The sequence below is a fragment of the Solanum pennellii genome, chromosome 5, assembly GCF_001406875.1.
Source record: "Solanum pennellii chromosome 5, SPENNV200".
Taxonomy (NCBI): Eukaryota; Viridiplantae; Streptophyta; class Magnoliopsida; order Solanales; family Solanaceae; genus Solanum; species Solanum pennellii.
Genome location: NC_028641.1, coordinates 77,414,368 through 77,424,552, shown reverse-complemented (window position 1 = coordinate 77,424,552; position 10,185 = coordinate 77,414,368). Strand labels below are relative to the sequence as shown.

Sequence of the window (10,185 nt, the reverse complement as noted above, 5' to 3'; positions counted from 1 at the left end):
CCCCCCACAATCCCGCTGAGTTAAATTTTAACTGCCCCACCCCATTGTCATCCCTACCCTTGGTTTCTCGAAAAATTTAGCATATGGGGTTTGAACTCAAGCTAAAAAAGTAAATAAAATAGAAAAAAAATAGACTTTTGCACATCATATACATGAATTTCAGCACAGTGACAACAAATATGGACAAAAAAACGATTCTTGATTCACATGACCAATAAATACTCCAATCTGAATCTACTAGCAGTAAGAATTGAGAAACAAACTATAGAAGTGAAGAAAATTACCTCAAGACACTGAAAAATCAGTCTCTCTCCGTTTTAGGAGTTGGGCAGAGAAGAAGGAAATAGAGGGTTTAAGCCTTTTAGGGAAGAAGATAGTGAGGTATAGAGAAAAGGGGATAGTATTGTAATTACACTTTATTATATTTGAGCAAATTGAAATAATTTTATCATCATGAAACTATATTATAGTACTTGAATTGTAGAAAGTATTAAAAAAAAAAGACAAAAGGGGTCAAACTTCCACCCTAACTACAAAGTTGTTTCAAGTTTATATTTGGCCATTTTGCCCAACACTTCTTCCGCCGCTAACTTTTAACGCTCTTGTTGTGAACTTCCTCTACTTCTCTTTTCTACGAGGCAAATAGAATTGTATGTATTTTCTCTTCATTCATCTCACACAAAAAAAAGACTTTTTCAACATTTTTTTTCACTGAAACGTGAATTTTCTTGAACTAGACTATAGTAGTTTGTAATGCTGTTTGATTTTGAGTTGTGAATTTTAAACAAGTTAATATACCTTTTTGTTGAAACCCCTTTTGATATTTATGCTTATCTTTAGGTGCATATTGTGATAAAGGAGTTTTCTTGAACTAGATTATAGCCTGTAATGCTGTTTGTGTATCAGTTGTGATACTAAAACAAGTTAATATACTTTTTTGTGGAACCCCTTTTGATATTTATACTTATCTATAGGTGTATATTGTGTTAAAGAGTTTTCTTGAACTAAATTATAGTCTCTAATGCTGTTTGTGTATCAGTTGTGATACTAAAACAAGTTAATTTACTTTTTTGTGGAACCCCTTTTGATATTTATTCTTTTAAAGGTGCATGTTGTGTTAAAGGAGTTTTCTTGAACTAGACTGTAATAGTCTGTGTTGCTGTTTTTGTATCTGTTGTGAAGTTTAACTAGTTAATAGGCTAATTTGTTGGAACCCTTTTGATATTTATGCTTTTAATAGGTGCATGTTGTGTTAAAGGAGTTCTTTTGAACTAGACTGTAATAGTCTGTGTTGCTGTTTTTGTATCAGTTGTGGAGTTTACAGGTTAATTGACTTTTTTGTTGGAACCCTTTTGATGTTTATGCTCTGTTAAAAGAGTTCTCTTTAATGGATTATAGTGTGTAATGTTGGTTCCAAAATTGTTCCTTTGTGAGTTTTATCAAGTTAATGTACTTTTTTCTTGGAACCCCTTATGTTTTTTATGCTTTTAACTATCACCCTGGAGTGAGAATTTTGTCAAGTGGTTAAAGGAGTTCTCTTTATTGGATTATAGTCTGTAATGCTGTTTTACCAATTGCTTTTAACAAAAGGGAGCTCGGAAATTGTTCCTTTATGAATTTTAACAAGTTAATGAACTTTTTTGTTGGACCCCCCCTTCCCCCCTTTTTTCTTTTTTTTAGTTTTTATGCTTTTAACGATTATCTAAAGGTGCATATTGTGTTAAGGAGTTCTCTTGAATGGAATATAGTCTGGAATGCTGGTTTACCAATTGCTTTGACTAAGGCCCAGCTCCAAAATTATTCCTTGTGAATTTTAACATGTTAATAAACTTTTACTTAGAACCCTTTTGGTTTTTATGCTTTAAATGACCCTTTTTAGCTGCATATTTTGTGAAGGCGTTTTCTCTAATTGATTATAGTGTGTAATGCTAGTGACTGGTGTTTGGTCCATTGTTCTTTATGAAATATTACAAGTGCAGATGCTTTTTTTCTTGGCATCCAAGTGATTTTTTTGCTTTTAGCTATTATCTTTAGGTTCTTATTGGAGTGAGAAAGCAGAAAAAATGCTAGTATTGTTCGAAACGCCGGCAGGCTTTGCACTTTTCAAAGTACTTGATGAAGGAAAACTCTCTAAAGTTGAGGTACCAAAGTGTTTGACTTTGTTTTGATTGTTATTCATAATACATTGTAATGTAAATTGATGTTTATGGGTTTGTAAGTTTTTTTTGTATTTGATGATGAATCTTTGTGTTGCAGGACTTGTCGAAAGAGTTTATGACGTCTGATTCTGCTAGAAAGGTTATCTTTCTCACTATTCTTAAAGGCTTGAACTTTAAGAGATTGAAAAGTAGAAGATTACATTTTCAAGCAATTGTTTGCATATCTGTATTGAATGAAATATGCTAAAAGATCACATTTTTTTGTCTGGGTGGGTTGCGATAGGGTTATATTTTGTACTGTGTTAATCTATAATATGTCATTGGGAAAAATACAATGAGAAATCCAGGTAAATGTCAAGTAGACATTCACCGGAAATCTGGACAAAGTTGATATTGATTATTTTATCTCTATTCCGTTGCATATTTCTTTGAAGGCTCAGTTAGTTGTTGGATATAATAGCTACAAACTTTTCAAACACTGTACTTAGCTACAATCTCTCAAAGTCAATGTGGACTTAGCTAAGAACATAACACAACGGAGACAAGGGATTCATATAGGTATACCGTCTAGGTAGAGCTATGGAGCTGTTGCCAATGTAGAGATAATTGGGGCACATAGAGAAACTTTGTTTTTTATCAAACCCCTGGTTGGATGTTTGCAGTGGTGGAATTCGTTTTTTTCACCAAAGGGATTGAAAATATGAAGAGGTAATCACATGAAGAACCCTAGGATATCCAACATATAATATATATACGTAAAAGATAATTTGACTTTATATATTTTATGTAATTTCCAACGAAGGGGTTCGAATGAACCTCCTTGTGGCCCTAGATCCTCCCCTGGGTGTGTGTGTGATTAGCTTACAGTGAGAATAGGACTGAACTGCCTCAATTCTTACTGTAAGTCGTTCTGTTGTTTGACCTCTTTTTACCATTTTGGTTGGTACATAAACAGGTTGTCAAGTTGAAAGCTTTCTCTAAGTTTGAGAACACTTCAGAAGCACTCTCAGCAGCAACTTTATTGATAGATAGCAAGCCTAGCAAAGGACTTCGAAAGTTTTTGAAAGCGCACTGTGATGGTGAAACACTGGGTATTGCTGATTCAAAACTTGGAAATGCGATTAAAGAGAAACTGGTTAGTTCCTTTCATCTTCTCATTGCGTCTTTGTCAGTGCTGTCAAAAGTGTGCTTAAATCCTATGTTGCTCGGACAGTTTAAAAATATCAGTAGGTGCATGTCGGATTCTCTAAAAGTAGTATACTTTTCGAGAATCCGTCACGGGTACGACATCAAAGTGAAGAATCCGTGCAACTTAGCTTAGATCTCGCTTAAGCCCTGAAATAAGGTGCAAAACATGTTGAATGCTGTGCCTCACTTAGCGGGCACTTCAACATTGTCATCAAGCAAATCATACTTTTCCTTGCCAATGAGCTTAATCTTGAATAGGCGACACTAAACGATTGATATTTGTTATTCATGCTTATAATAATTAGTGTTGGACAACAAGTCCCTTTGGTAACATTGGTCTTTGTTTTCTAGTGTCTTTCCTTTTCTTTATTGAAGTTGATGTAGTATATGTTTGCAGCAAATTGAATGTGTTCAGAATAATGTTGTGATGGAATTGATGAGAGGGTTGAGAAGTCAGTTAACTGAACTCATATCTGGTCTGGCCACTCAAGACTTGGCTCCAATGAGCTTGGGTTTGTCTCACAGTCTTTCAAGATACAAGCTGAAATTTAGTCCTGACAAGGTGAGCTTTCTATTGCGATAGGCTGTATTATTTCTAATTTCCCTCGTCTCAATTTTATGTGTTGCCGTTTGACCTCTGTGGTTAAATTCATGATACTCTGACCTCTGTACGGTAATTCATATCAGAAACCGTGAAACTGAAATTACGAGTTTAATGACATTTGTTGCTCTTCTAGGTGGATACAATGATTGTCCAGGCCATTGGTTTGTTGGATGATCTTGATAAAGAGCTAAACACCTATGCAATGAGGGTACGAGAATGGTATGGCTGGCATTTTCCTGAGCTCGCAAAGATTGTACAAGATAACATCCTTTATGCTAAGGCGGTTAGGTTGATGGGTGACCGTGTCAATGCTGCAAAGCTTGATTTCTCTGAGGTGGGAATTCGACTTCTTTGTTGCTCTCTAAATCGTTCTTTATTGAACTAGAAAGAACAGCAAGATTCCCTTCCTTGGTCAAAGTAGTATAACGAATATTACATTCTTGCTTGGTGTGGCAGATTGCAGTCAAATTCCGCTTTTGTGCTATAACGTGATTTTACTTCTTTGACAGAAACTAAAATTCATAATCTTGGTATGATCTTGGTCGCTTACAGATACTTCCAGAAGAGGTTGAGGCTGAATTGAAAGAGGCAGCCATGATTTCAATGGGAACTGAAGTTAGCGATCTTGATCTGGAGAATATTAAAGATTTATGCAGCCAAGTCCTGTCCTTCTCTGAGTACCGGGCTCAGTTGTATGATTATTTGAAGAGCAGAATGAATACCATTGCGCCAAATCTTACAGCTCTAGTGGGAGAACTTGTCGGAGCTCGCCTTATTGCCCATGGTGGCAGCTTGACAAATCTTGCGAAACAACCTGGAAGTACAGTACAGATACTTGGTGCAGAAAAGGCGCTCTTTAGAGCTTTAAAGACGAAGCACGCTACTCCCAAGTACGGGCTTATATATCACGCGTCTTTGATCGGTCAGGCAGCACCAAAACACAAGGGTAAAATCGCAAGATCTCTTGCCAGTAAAGCTTCTTTAGCAATTCGATATGATGCTCTTGGAGATGGCCAAGATAATACAATGGGTTTGGAGAATCGGGTCAAGGTATACATAGTCATCAAATACTATCGAATACAGACTGTTTTCTTTTCATTTCTGCTCATACCATAGTCACACCTAATTATCATTGTCGTCAAATTTTGTAGCTCGAAGCACGATTAAGAGCTTTAGAAGGCAAAGAGTTGGGTAAATCAGCTGGTTCTGCTAAAGGGAAACCTAAAATCGAAGCTTATGACAAGGATCGTAAGAAGGGTGCTGGAGCATTAATAACACCAGCTAAGGTCAGGAACTGGACTTCAATTTGTACCATCAAACCTCTCTATAACTACGTCATTCATTTTCCCCCCTATTTTATTGGCTGCTATAGTGAAATGATGTCATAGAGAACATATAATATATATCATAACATGAAAATTGGCTCCATAGAAAACTTGGCCGTTGTTATAGAGAGGTCTCGTCTTTGCGTTTATTTTGTTGATTCTATTTCCAGCTATTGACTTACCCTCACCCTGTAGGTTTACAATCCTTCTGCTGATGCTGTTCTTGGTTGTATCGACAACGAGGAGCAAAAGATGAGTGTAGAAGAAACGGGGACGAAGAAGGAGAAGAAGAAAAAGAAGCATGCTGCTACTGAAGAAAATGTTGAAGTTGAAAAAAGTAAGAAAAAGAAGAGAAAACATAGTGATGATGATGATGAAAGTGAAACTGCTGATAAAAAGAAAGAGAAAAAGCAAAAGAAGAAGAAAACTGAATAATAAGATAGGACACAATACTGTAAGGACTTTCTCTCGACGTCTCTCTTTTATCCAAGTCATTGATCTCGTATCTGTAAGTAAGTCCATTATTAAGCTTACACTTGTCCATGCCTTTCAACCTTGATCCTTCCCTTAGACTTAAAAGGCTCGTTACCTTGTTTCAACTGAACTCGTTGATTTCACGCTCTATCCTAGTTCTAGAACCTTCTCTTATAGATTCTCTTTCTCCAAGTCATTGTCAGTACTCAACTGGCATTAACAATTTTGGTACTTAGGCATGGTTTAGTGTCTTAAATTAGTTTTTGGCGTTTGTAATGTGACTTTTAAACAAATTTTTGGGCTGATTTACACATAATTTTGTCTTAGTATTCAACAATTTGGTATCAAAATCAACTTCATTGTATCATTAACATGTCATGTATGAAGGTCTTGTGGGAGAAGTTATACACACTTCTTCATATTTTGTATTTCACATATTTATAGATAGCTTTATTTGTAAGCAACTTTTAAAAAAATATTGTAGATAACTTTTTGAAAAAAATCAAGCAAAAGCTTCATTTCTTTTATAAATAAACCAAGTCATCACAAAACAAAAAAGTGGCTTAGCTAATTTAAAATTTTAATTTTAAGAACTTTTTGAAAAATTGAACCATTCAGTTTAAAATCTATAAAAAAAAAAATTCTTTTTTTTATAATAAATTTCTATTTTTTCCTTCTAGACTCTTTTTTTTCAAATTCTAAAACATATACACCTTAAAATCTCTTCAAAAAGGTTATCTTTTTATATTCTTTTTTAAAAACCTCTTATTTTTATATTCTGTTTCTTCTTCTTTTTTATTTTCAATAACAACATATATTCATATAATATTATTAATAAAATACAAAAAAAGATTAATCTTAACCATTAAGTTTATTTTTTGTTTATCTTATTTTGGTACAAGTCATTTTCTATATTGTTTGAGTTTTGATATTATTAGAAAAAGAAATGGGAAAGCATTAAAAAGGGGAATATGCATGTCATGCCAAAGCATAGACTTAATGGTTAAGGTTTAAAGTATTGTTAGCTTTACTCATAAAAATATTAATTAGCTAATTAAAAAATTATTTATTTATCTTTATGAAATAAAGTAAAAAATTTATATTAACTTTATCTTCACTCGATAATTTACTAATAATTTTTTCTCTATCTTCACGAAATACAAACAAGATCTACATAAATTTTATCATCTCGTTACTTATATTTGTAAAATAAAATTTAATATGTTATAGTTATTATGAGGACTATTGAAAATAATTTTTCTGTCTTTGAAATAAAAAGCAAAATCTATTTAAAATATTTAAACTCTATGTTTTTTAATATAATATCATTATTAATAAATATAAAAATATAATTTCTTAATTAAAAATTAATAAATCTTAGGACCACATTCAGATACACCTAGTATCATCGTGTAAGCCACACTTTATACACGTGAAAATGTTCTACCAATATCAATGTTTAATATTTAATAATTTGATTTAAAATGATATAATATAACTTATAATGATATTTTATTATAATAATTTATTTTTCTTAAAATCGAGTATTTTTATAATTTATATAATTTTCGTATAATACGAAAAAAAATCCGGACAAACGACATAATTATCCGCAAAGTCCACTCTATAAATAGATGTTTTTAGCCCATTTACGTTCTTACCCATTACCATTACGAAGAATACTGTGTCGTTTTGGATATAATTTCTTTTCTATAAATACAAATTAGAAGAAAAAAATAAGTAAATCACAATGGCGGTGGAAATTGGACGTAGCTCCGGCGGTGGCGGTGGCGGTGGCGATATCTGCCATCTGCCGGAAGGTTGCATAGCGAACGTACTATCATTGACGAGTCCGAGAGATGCGAGTAGGTTATCGGTGGTCGGTACGGTTTTCCGGTCGGCTGCTGAATCTGACGCCGTTTGGGACCGGTTTTTGCCGTCGGATTACCGTGATATTATTTCCCGGTCTAGTGATGGACCGGAATCGATCAATGTCGGTTCTAAGAAAGAGCTTTATCTCTATCTATGTGATCATCCTTTCTTCATCGACGGTGGGACTAAGGTAATAATCAGTTACTATTTGAATTTAATTTTTAATTTTCCATGTTTTTGATATTGTATTTATGTCTATTTCATAGGAATTATATAGTTTTTGAATCTGAAATTTATGAAAAATGTTATTATTTGAGTAAGGTTAAATATGATTTCAATGATATAATAATAGGTAGATACGATGCATAAAACTGAGGTGATTGTGAAAAAAATGTTGCCGATTCCCTAAAAATGAGTACTTTTTTGGAGGATCCGACGTGCACCATGAGGCATTGAGAATCTGAGCAACGTACGTTATGAGAAGAAACTTAATTGAAGCTGGAGTTGTTGGAATCATTGATTGTTTGGGACTTTTAAGTGTGTGCTAACGCGGGGATATAGTCCGTGTATTCATCAAGTCCGTGTGTGTGTTAGACGATCTGTTTGCGGTTTGGTTATATCAACCTTTATGTTAGAGATGGGAAGTTGCTCTGTATACTTGTATGAAGTACAATATTAGGATTTCATATTCTTCTGTGAATGTTATTGACATTTTATGATACACTGATCAACATCTTTCCATGTATTAGGCCATTAGTACGTAGGCATAGTGTTGTTGCACTTGTTGTTGTTCGATCACGAGCACATCTTTTTTGCTACATGTTAGATGTGGTTGCTTTGATATTTGGTTCACATGTGGCATAGCTCTTTTTTCCTTGTTTTCTCTTACTTTGAATAATTGTTGCTGAGGGCTGGGGTTTAGTTTTGTTTCTTACTCGCTAAGTGTACTTCTGACTTGGTATCGATGAATTCCAGAGCTTCTCATTGGAGAAGCACAGTGGAAAGAAATGCTACATGTTAGCTGCGAGGTCGCTAGCAATTATTTGGGCTGACACACCACGGTATTGGAGATGGATCCCCCTTCCCGAGTCCAGGTATTTCAATTGACGAGTAACTTTTGTTATGGTTAGAGAAGCATCCTTTTCCTCCCAATCTTTTCTGTTCTTGACTTGGCGATTCACATACTTTGATCTTTTTATCGTATTTTAGTTCGAATGATCAAATATTTTGTTCCAAAGCGCAGTAGGGTAGAATCAGTTTTTATAAGATATCATTTTTTCGGTCGCAGTAGGGTAGAATCAGTTTTTATAAGATATCATTTTTTCGCTCTCAACTCTCGACTTGATCTAATGCTATGTTTTCATGACTTAGGTTCCCAGAGGTTGCTGAGCTTCTTGACGTGTGCTGGTTTGATATTTCTGGCAAGATAAACACCTCTATGCTATCCCCTGACACCAACTACGCAGCCTACTTTGTGTTCACAACGAAATCCAGGACCTACGGTTTTGATCACCAAAGTGCAGAGGGTGCAGTAGGGATTTCAGGACATGAAAGGAAACCACAGACAGTTTTCTTGGATCCAGAGGCAGCACGTAGGCACATGTACCAAATCGTTCCAAGAAGATCGGGACTGCTTAGCCAGATGGCTGATATGCTGAGAGGGGGAGTGAATCCTCCTCCTCCAGAAAACGATGCACAAGCACGATACCCACAACAGAGAAGTGACGGATGGATAGAAGTCGAGTTGGGAGAATTCTTTGTCAAGAGAGGGCAAGACGTTGAACTCGAGATAAGCTTGACAGAGGTGAAGGAAGGTAACTGGAAAAGTGGCTTAGTTGTTGAAGGGATTGAAATCAGGCCTAAGGAAGGGTAATGAACTTGATACTGAAAAGGTTCATTTGGTGTCTGTGCTAAGCCATTTTTCTATTGAAAGTAGACTAAAAGCTACAGGGCCTAAAACCCTATTGTCCCATATGTGGCTGGCTGGTGAGGTTTTGACAAATTTGCACCAAAGTTTATCAAGAAATTGGATCATATGGAGTGGTGTAAAAAAATCTAGACATGTATAGTGTCTTAGCCATTTTAGAGTTCTATATTTTGTTGTGATTTGTTATGTTTACTCTTCTTGTATTTTGTTCAATAGTTATTTGTGTTTTGTGGAACTCAAATGCTGCTTAATAACTTTGTGGGTGATACCATACCCCATATGTTTTGCATTGTGCTAGTAGACCATAACTATGTCGATATTTACTCAATCAACGAGCCAACAAGGCTCAAGTCATTGCTTACATCAAACGTCTATGTCATATTTACTCAATCTACATCCCAACAATTGTTATGTTTTATTTGCTTTTATGTTTCTTGGCTTACGACAATTAAGCGAGACTTTGAATTTTTTCGTGTATTTTAGTTGATGAATATTTTTTATACGGTTTTTAGTTGTTCTTTTTTTTGCAAAATTTTAATGGGACCCTCTGCAAGAAGGTAGGGGAGTAGTAGTATGTATAGTTTCACTATTTCAAGGACATTTTTGGCATATACGTGGAAATATATAAAATTTAGT

The 10,185-nt window shown here is 34.7% G+C and overlaps 3 protein-coding genes across 6 annotated transcripts in view; 2 read left to right on the top strand and 1 right to left on the bottom strand.

The window, feature by feature from the left end:
* Positions 1 to 434, bottom strand: part of LOC107020876 (DNA-directed RNA polymerase III subunit RPC10-like) — a 4,417-nt gene extending 3,983 nt beyond the window's left edge. Inside the window, exon 1 of one of the 3 annotated variants that reach the window (XM_015221404.2) lies at positions 285 to 434. The gene's annotated coding sequence lies outside the window, so the exon portion shown is untranslated. The remainder of the gene's footprint in view (positions 1 to 284) is intronic. The other 2 variants (XM_015221402.2, XM_015221403.2) reach the window with 2 other exon arrangements.
* A 72-nt stretch (positions 435 to 506) lies between these two features.
* LOC107020875 (probable nucleolar protein 5-2) lies at positions 507 to 6,155 on the top strand. Of its 2 annotated transcripts, none has more exons than XM_015221400.2 (9): positions 507 to 650; positions 2,022 to 2,141; positions 2,257 to 2,298; positions 3,115 to 3,294; positions 3,745 to 3,909; positions 4,085 to 4,285; positions 4,504 to 5,001; positions 5,103 to 5,237; positions 5,472 to 6,155. In XM_015221400.2, the coding sequence occupies exons 2-9, from the start codon at positions 2,064 to 2,066 to the stop codon at positions 5,709 to 5,711; spliced, it is 1,539 nt and encodes a 512-aa protein (XP_015076886.1). In that variant the 5' UTR covers positions 507 to 650; positions 2,022 to 2,063; the 3' UTR covers positions 5,712 to 6,155. The 2 variants fall into 2 exon arrangements, with proteins under 2 accessions (XP_015076886.1, XP_015076887.1); XM_015221401.2 differs by having other exon boundaries at positions 526 to 650; positions 2,035 to 2,141; positions 5,472 to 6,121.
* Positions 6,156 to 7,406: 1,251 nt separating this feature from the next.
* On the top strand, positions 7,407 to 9,917 carry LOC107018859 (putative F-box protein PP2-B12). Its single transcript, XM_015219440.2, has 3 exons — positions 7,407 to 7,812; positions 8,598 to 8,716; positions 8,994 to 9,917. The coding sequence occupies exons 1-3, from the start codon at positions 7,501 to 7,503 to the stop codon at positions 9,493 to 9,495; spliced, it is 933 nt and encodes a 310-aa protein (XP_015074926.1). The 5' UTR covers positions 7,407 to 7,500; the 3' UTR covers positions 9,496 to 9,917.
* Positions 9,918 to 10,185: the final 268 nt, after the last annotated feature.

Excerpts from the sequence above, each read along its gene's own strand:
- LOC107020875 (XM_015221400.2), top strand. The coding sequence starts at position 2,064 with ATGCTAGTATTGTTCGAAACGCCGGCAGGCTTTGCACTTTTCAAAGTA. Across the intron at positions 2,142-2,256 it reads GAAAACTCTCTAAAGTTGAG|GACTTGTCGAAAGAGTTTAT; the intron begins GTACCAAAGTGT and ends TTTGTGTTGCAG. Across the intron at positions 3,910-4,084 it reads TGAAATTTAGTCCTGACAAG|GTGGATACAATGATTGTCCA; the intron begins GTGAGCTTTCTA and ends TTGCTCTTCTAG.
- LOC107018859 (XM_015219440.2), top strand. The coding sequence starts at position 7,501 with ATGGCGGTGGAAATTGGACGTAGCTCCGGCGGTGGCGGTGGCGGTGGC. Across the intron at positions 7,813-8,597 it reads TCATCGACGGTGGGACTAAG|AGCTTCTCATTGGAGAAGCA; the intron begins GTAATAATCAGT and ends GATGAATTCCAG. Across the intron at positions 8,717-8,993 it reads ATCCCCCTTCCCGAGTCCAG|GTTCCCAGAGGTTGCTGAGC; the intron begins GTATTTCAATTG and ends TTCATGACTTAG.